The sequence below is a fragment of the Dipodomys ordii genome, unplaced genomic scaffold, assembly GCF_000151885.1.
Source record: "Dipodomys ordii isolate 6190 unplaced genomic scaffold, Dord_2.0 Scaffold69, whole genome shotgun sequence".
NCBI lineage: Eukaryota > Metazoa > Chordata > Mammalia > Rodentia > Heteromyidae > Dipodomys > Dipodomys ordii.
The window spans coordinates 3,898,545-3,906,938 of NW_012267285.1; the positions used below are offsets into that span (position 1 = coordinate 3,898,545).

Genomic DNA, 8,394 nt, shown 5'->3' on the forward strand with positions numbered 1-8,394 from the left:
CAGTGCCCAAACCCTGAGTTCAAACCCCAGGAGCCACACACACACACACACACACACACACACACACACACACACACACACACACACACACACACACACCCCTACAACTTAAGAATGTAGATGCTATTGTGAAGTCATTAAAAAAAAAAATCATCTCAGAAAAGTAACAGATCTGCCGGGCACTGGTGGCTCACACCTGTAATCCTAACTACTCAGGAGGCTGAGATCTGAGGATCTCGGTTCAAAGCCAGTGTGGGCAGGAAAGACTGTGAGACGCCTAACTCCAATAAAGCACCAGAAAACCGGAAGTGGCGCTGTAGCTCAAGTGGTAGAATGCTTGCCTTGAGCTGAAGAGCTGAGGGACAGAACCCAGACCCAGAGTTCAAGCCCCATGACCGACCAAAAAAAAAAAAAAAAGAAAGAAAAGTAACAGATCTCAAACAGGTTTGCAAGTGGTAACAGACTAGAAGAGCTGCCTAAACAAAGGGATCCTTGCCAGGCACCAGTGAGTTACACCTGTAATCCTAGCTATTCAGGAGGCTGAGAACTATGGATCGCAGTTCAAAGCCAACCCAGGCAGGAGAGTCCGTAAGACTCTTATTTCTAATTAACCCCCAGGAAACTAGAAGTGGCTCTGTGGCTCAAGAGCTCAGGATCAGCATCCAGGCCCAGAGTTCAAGCCCCACAACCAACCAGAAACAAAACAAAAACCAAAGGGATCCAGTATCAATTTCCCACTCACAACTCATCTAGGACTCTGCTTCTCTAGGTGTGGCTTCCTAGCCTGTGTTCCCTTGGCACTGGAGCATTTGGAAGATCACACAGAAGACAGGTAATTGCCTGGGCACTTCTCTCCTTGAACTAAGAACCAAACTGGCTACCAGATTCTCCACACCTGCCTCCTACCTATCCCCCACACCACGAGTGCTCAGACCAAGATGAGATGCGACAACTTTTGGCTAAGCCAAAACTTCTCCTTGCCTAGGGGATACTTGTAGTTGAGATCTTAGTTACAGAACCACTGGTGGCAGGTCTTCTGACTGTGAATTACCTAACAGATACCAATAAGATCAGAATAGACCAGGCTGCTGAGTAGGAATTCCTGAGGTAACCTACCTGTCTGAAGTCTACTGAGCATGCAGGCAGGGCAAGGGTGGAACCCTACAAGAGCGCCGGTGTTACTCACTGATATGGTCAATGGCTCCAGCACAGAACTTGCCATAGAACTTCTTGGCACCCAGACTTCGCAGATCATGTATGGTAAAGGGCCAGAGATGTAAGACATTGTTGCGGGAGAAAGCATCTCGCTTCTCAATAACCACCACCTTGGCTCCCAACAAGGACAAGTCGATGGCTGTGCGTAGACCACAGGGACCAGCACCAATGATGAGACACTGAAAAACACAGCGACTTTTAGTGCAAAGGCTGTACCTCTCACACTTCTAGAGTGGTTACATGACGTCAGAGCCAGGTTTGTGAAAACCCTCCACTCAGGCTATTCTCCCCCAAGAAATGTTCAGGCCCACCTGAGGAACAATACTTGTGATGGCTTGAGGGAGCTCATAACTCTGTGGGTGAAGAAAACTGAACTGTCAGCACAAGGCATAAACCCAGCACCTGTGTACAGTGGTAACCTGAAAAGCTCATAGATCTGCAATAGATTTAAATGGGTAGCCATTTGAACAAATGACATATATGAAAGAAAAATTCACTTTTGTTGTTGTTGTTGGTTGTGGGGCTTGAAATATGGGCCTGGGTACGGTCCCTCAGCTCTTCAGCTTAAGGTGATTGTTCTACCACTTGAGCCACAGCGCCACTTCTGGTTTTCCTGGAGACTTATTGGAGATAGAAGTCTCATGGACTTTCCTGCCTGGGCTGGCTGATCCTCAGATCTCAGCCTCCTGAGAAATAGGATTACAGGCGTGAGCCACTGGCACCCAGCTGAAAAATTCACTTTTAAGCTTTGATTAGCAGGAGAGGACCTTCTCATATTTTTCTAAGTTTATCATTTTACAGATTATTAAATACATGGTCAAAGAAATCTTTGAATCCAGATTGGGTTTACCACATAAACAACTTCCAGGAGGCAATTCTCAAGATCCAAAGTTTCATGTGGTGAAATGAGTGGTAAAGTTGTTATTTCCAGGGTGAAAGTCCACGGAAATGCTCTTGAAAATCCACACTCTAGCAAAGGACTGGGGTGAGGTGAGACTAGCGTGCGCAGAAAGAGAACATGGCTTTGCACTCCTTTTCTTTATCTTCCTTTATCTATTTTTGTTTGTTTGATGTTGGTGTTGAGGATAGAATCCTAGGTCTCGGGCATGCCAGACAAGCATCCTACCATTAAACTTCCACCCTCTCTGAACCCTTCCTTCATTCTTACTGAAGTCTAGTAATCGCTCATGGAAGTCATACCTTCACACTTTTTGACCAGGGTGGGTCTTCAGGCATTCACATATCCATACAGGACAAATTAAAGCTCATGAAAGGCCAAAATAACATAAACTGAAATCATTTGCAAATCTGTTCCCCAGCTAACTGTTCCCAAACACCTCAGAGAACATGTTCTCACAAGGAAGGAGGCAGGAAACGTCTCTTTTCTTCCCCATATCCTCACGCCTCCTCCACACAAGTGCATGCACACCTCAAGTCTCTGTCCAAGCCAACCTGTTTCACGGAAATCTTACTGCTGTAAGATTCCAAACATAGACGTTTGGAATATGAACAGGATAGTCTGAAACATGTGGAAATTCCTGGCCAGGTGCTGAGTATGGACTGAGGACTTGGTAAAGATGACATACAAATCCCAGAAGCCATGTTCATATGGGATGCCAAGGGATCCCTTGGAATCTTTAGCTAGGATGCCCAGCTAAGCGGCTTATGTCCTTCCTATGTCCAGATGTGGTGTTAAGGGGCCTACTTCAGTGCCTTACATCATTCCTGTGTCAGATGGCGTGCTAAGGGGCCTAGCTCAGTGACTTACGTCCTTCCCATGGTAGTTCAGTGACTTCCTTCCTTCAAAATAAATATTTAAAAAGTTTCTATAGAGCCGGGCGCTGGTGGCTCACGTCTATAATCCTAGCTACTCAGGTGGCTGAGATCTGAGGATCGCAGTTCAAACCCAGCCCAGGCAGGAAAGTCCGTGAGACTCTTCTCTCCAATAAACCACCAGAAAATGTAAAGTGGTGCTGTGGGTGAAGTGGTAGAATGCTAGCCTTGAACTGAAGAGCTGAGGGACAGCACCCAAGCCCAGAGTTCAAGACCCATGATCGACAAAAAAAAAAAGTTTCTCTATAATTGACCTAGGGTTGTTTTTGAAGAGTTGAGACTTTGTATATCGATACATAAACACAAGAAATAGGCTCAGAATAGGGTGTGACAGTCAAATCAAACATGAGTAGCGGATCTGTAAAGTTTTAACCTAAACTTAACTTCTTTGGTTAGGCTGAGAATAGACTGCCTGGTTCTTGCCTTGTCCACCTCTCTCAATCCTTCTCGTTGGCACAGGTTAAATCCTTGTGCCAGTGACCCCAGGGCCAAGAGCAGACAGACCCTTACCTTGGTGTTAGCACATGCTTTTCCCTTTCTGTAGTCTTTGTGACTGCCCCGTTTGTCCAACTTGGTCCAGAGGGCTTTGGCCTTCCAGTAGTTGAGCTTGGACTTCAGCTTGTGGTAGAAGGAGCGGTAGTCCTTAGGCTTCAGTTCCAGGTGGTCACAGAGCTCCTGGAAGGCCCTGAGGGTTCCCTTACAGGTGGTGGCCTGGACAAATCGGTCGAAAAGGACATGAGCTTGGTTCATCACCTCGTGCTTGTTCTCCTCCATGCTCTCGACCATCAGCACCCCGAGAGGGGCAACAGGAGGGCTGCTGATCCACCAGACACTGTCACCTTAACCTAACAAAGAGAAGGGAGAGAACGAGCGGCCAATACTTCTGTGTCTACATACTCTTCTCCAAAGCAGAGTTCCCAAGTGGTAACATGCACGCACTCAGCCAATGTGCAGTGAGGCTTCCCAGGCACATCGCAGGCATGCAAGAGGAGTAACAGCCCTGCTTTCAGGGATCTTAACAGTCTAGTGGATGAGAAAGACACATGAACAGAATACTATGGGATACTACAGATGTTCTATAGAATACTACACACTTTCTAGTGTCATTCTACGTGTCACTAGAAAGAGGCCCAAGAGTCCCTAAATCATAGGGTAGGGAGACGCGGTCTCCCCCCCACACACACTGAAGATGAACCTCCAAGTAGGCCGCCGGGCCTTTCTGGAACATAAGGACTAGCCAAGCAAGGGAAAAGTGCAGGATGTGCATGGGAAGTAAAACCACGGACTCTGAATGGGAAGGTGGCTCAGTGGTAGAGCGCTTGCCTTGCATGCTTGAGGCCCTGGGATCGATTCCTCAGCACCACATAAGCAGGGGGGAAAAAAGCCGGAAGCGGCGCTGTGGTTCAAGTGGTAGAGCGCTCGCCTTGAGCTGAAGAGCTGAGGGACAGCGCCCAGGCCCAGAGTTCAGGCCCCATGACCGGACCCCCCAAAAAAACAATACAAAACCAGGGACTCTTACAGATCAAAGAGGCAAGAATGATTTCTACCTTTCCAGTTCAGACTACTGGAAGTAGTGACAGACAGCTAATAGGCTGAAAGCAGAAGCAGTTTTAGGGTACCAAACAGAGAAGACCAGAAAGAACCTCCTCATATCATATTATCATTAAACATTAAGAGTGTTGGGTGCTGGTGGCTCACGCCTATAATCCTAGCATCTCAGGAGGAGGCTGAGATCTGAGGATCTCAGTTCAAAGCCAACCCTGGCAGCAAAGCCCGCGAGACTCTTATCTCCAATTAACCACTGGGAAACTGGAAGTGGTGCTGTGGCTCAAAGTCATGAGAGCACCACTAGCCTTGAGAGAAAGAGCTCAGGGGCAATACCCAGACCCTGAGTTCAGGTCCCAATACTGACAAAACAATAACAACAACAACAACACCCTTAAAAGTATCATTAAGGCTGGGAAGGTGGCTCAGTGGTAGAGCACTTGCCTTGCATGCATGAGGCCCTGGGTTCGATTCCTCAGCACCACATAAGCAGGAAAAAAAAAGCCGGAAGTGGCGCTGTGGCTCAAGTGGTGGCGCGCTAGCCTTGAGTTGAAGAGCTGAGGGACAGCGCCCAGACCCAGAGTTCAGGCCCCACGACTGGACCCCCCTCCCCGCAAAAAAAAAGTATCGTTAAGTGCACAAAATGAAGAAAGAATATTGAACATTAGAAGAGATGTGCCAAGTCATATACAAAGGCAAACCTATCAGAATAACTGTAGAAACTTAAGACCAAGGAGAATATGGAACGATGTATTTCAAGCCTTGAAAGAAAATTACTACCTAGCCTATATTACTGCATCTAGCAAAGCTAACTTTCATAATTGAAGGAAAAACAAAATAAATGCAGACTACAGGAATTCATGTCCACCAAGCCAGCACTGCAGTAGATAAAGAATCCTACATGCAGAAGAGGAAGATAAAGGCACCATGTAAAATTTTTACTAATTGGTAAAATGTTTTACTAAATGGGTAGCTAAATGAAGACTAGGAGAGAATCAAACACTATAAAAAACAACCGTGAAGTGACTTAACCGTGAAGTGATGGTTTAAGCTGCAAGTGCCTATGAAATCGGCTCTCAAAGGATAGGCACCCAGTTTCACAAAGACACGGACTAGGCCCAGGGTTTGCATGTGAGAAAGAATTGCCCCCTATGAAAAAGTAACATTCTGCTTTTCTATACATCTCACTGTCGCAGCTGACTAAGCCAAATCAGCTGGAGATACGTTTTAAATTTCATGGGAAAGTAGTAAATACGGGCTCTGAACTTCCCTGGTGTTTTTCATATCAACAGCTAGGCCTCTTCTAGTACACAACAACCTTTCCTAGCTCTGGATATTAAGATGAGCACTGCTAATAAATATAGCTTCTTCCAACATCCATGTGTCCAAGAGTCCAGTAGGAAAAGCAACTAGGAATCTAAGTATATGCAGCCCAGTGGCAGAACATTTGCTTAGCATGTGCACATTAGGTTCCAGCACAGCAAATGGAAACAAGAATAAAGGAATTAACTAGAACTGACTTTTAGCTTCCCCTAAGTAAGGTTTTACCTCTGGTAGAAAGAGCCAGCAAAATAATTTAAAGCCCTTTAACAAAAAACAAAAACAGCACCTTCTTCTTTCATGCTAAGGCTTATCTTAGAAAAGATGGCTTGTCAAACATGGCTTGTAGGAGAGGAAAAATCCAGGTGTGTTCAGAGAGGCAGAAGAAAGAATGGCAGACAACAACCAGGGATTGGAAATAAAGGTCCCAGGCAGTGCTGCCACCTGGGGTGGGGTGCGTGGGGAGGAGGGGCACGTGGGGGGGGGGGGAGAGGGACTGCGCGCAGGGGTGACGGGGCAGGGCAGGACGGTGGGGCTGCCTCTCCCTCTGGTGTGGGATCACCACAGCTGTTACTACCCTTCTGGGAACAGGCAACACCGTACAACCCTCGCTCCTACCCACCACCTGTGTTCACAACCAACCTTACCTCCTCCAGGGTCACAATTAAATGTGTGGCAAGCTTTGAACACAGCAGGTCTGATCTGCTTCTTGCCGAGGGGTAAAATGATTTTTCTCTGTTTGGAATCAACAGCCACTGTCTACTTCTTGCCAAGATTCAGAGCACTCAAAACCATGATATTCTCGCTGAATGCGAACCACGTACCTCTAAAAGCCTCTCCTGGTCACAGCTATTCCCCTGCTTCCCATGTACCCGCCCCCCTGGCACATCACCTTTGGCCAAAGAATTCTGCTGCAGGGGCTGACATTCCCTTCCATGTGGCCTACTTTGCGGTAAACATCCCCTAAGAGCTGCAAACTACCACAGCACATTTCCAAACGAAATCTCACAGGAGGTGTGTGCCTCCTTAAGAACCATTCCAACTCTGTGAAAACACTTCCAAACGAACACGTTTGGTCCCAGCTTCTGAAGGCCGCAGCATGCCTGCTTCCAAGCACAGGCCAGCATTAGGTGCTCAGGGTAAGTGAGCACAACCTGAAGGGCACTAATGACAACGGAGGAACAGAGGGAAGTCGGTTCCTGGAACAATGAGACAGGCACCCCACGGCAAGAATACGTGAGACGGAGTCCCTTGGGCCGCCTCACCTTTCTACTCCTGCAAGCCAGATGGCTGTATCAGGAAGAAAGTCTGCAGTGTTCCGAGCATTGTTCTGTGGCTCCGCCACACTGAGTATCGTCCACCAGGGAGTTGCCCAGCATTCTGACTCACTCAGAACAGCCGGGAAGAACCAGAAGAGAAGGGCCTGCATTTGTCCCCTGCCCCCATACATCGTGTCCTCCTGGCCTGTCTTGGACCACCTTGTGTACACTTCATCCCTGGCATCTTGGAAAAACCAACATTCATAATCACAGGAACCTAGAGATCAAGAAACCTGGCCAGAACGTACCAGAAACCCCAGATCAGAAAAACACAGGTCTGGGAGAGAGGGAGGGGGGAAGGGAGAGGCCTGAGGAGGAAAGAGGAAGAAGCAGTTTCCAAAGCATCTGTATGACTCTGCCAGCTAACAACACCCCTAGGGTTTTGTCTCATGGCAGCTGCCAGCTGACGCAGGCGCTCGGTGCATTCCTGGGCCAAGGAGAAAGAACATGTGGGAACAGTGTTCATGTTACTGGTCACAACAAAGAGTGATGGTTGCCCTGACTCATGGCTGCTTGTGAGAACTCTCAGCCTCATGCCCTTAGAATGAGGGGTAGTTATCTGGAGGTAAAGAAAGAGCCTTTATAAATAGAAAAGGAAGCCTGGTGCTGATGGCTTATGCCTGTAATCCAAGCTACTCAGGGACTGAGATCTGAGGATCACGGTTCAAATCTAGCCCAAGTAGCAAAGTCCCCATGAGACTCTTATCTCCAATTAGCCACTCAAAAACTGGAAGTGGTGCTGTGGCTCAAGTGGTGGAACACTAACCTTGAGCACAAAAAGGCTCTGGGACACAGGCCCTTAGCAAGCCCCACAACTGAGCCCCCCCAAAAAAGGAAAAGAAAAAGGTAGCCAGAAACCAGTGGCTCCCGCCTGTCATCCTAGCTACTCAGGAGGCTGAGATCTGAGGATGGTGGTTCAAAGCCAGCCCAGGCAGGAAAGTCTGTGAGACTGTTACCTGCAATTAACCAGCAAAAAGCCAGAAGTAAAGCTGTCCTCATGTCCTCAAGTTGTAGAGCACTAGCCTTGTGCACAAAAGCTCAAGGCCCTGAGTTCAAGCCCCAGGAAGAACACAAAAGAGGTAAGTAGATAGGAAGGAAGGAAGGAAGAAAGGAAGGAAGGAAGGAAGGAAGGAAGGAAGGAAGGAAGGAAGGAAGGAAGGAA

At 47.6% G+C, this 8,394-nt stretch overlaps 1 protein-coding gene across 1 annotated transcript in view; it reads right to left on the reverse strand.

Annotated features, from left to right (window-relative positions):
- Positions 1-3,887, reverse strand: part of Mical3 (microtubule associated monooxygenase, calponin and LIM domain containing 3) — a 100,860-nt gene extending 96,973 nt beyond the window's left edge. Inside the window, exons 1-2 of the mRNA XM_013023696.1 lie at positions 3,559-3,887; positions 1,187-1,394 (exon numbers count right to left, since the gene is read on the reverse strand). Of these exons, the coding sequence (XP_012879150.1) occupies positions 1,187-1,394; positions 3,559-3,834 (484 nt within the window). The 5' untranslated portion in view covers positions 3,835-3,887. The remainder of the gene's footprint in view (positions 1-1,186; positions 1,395-3,558) is intronic.
- Between the last annotated feature and the right edge of the window lie 4,507 nt (positions 3,888-8,394).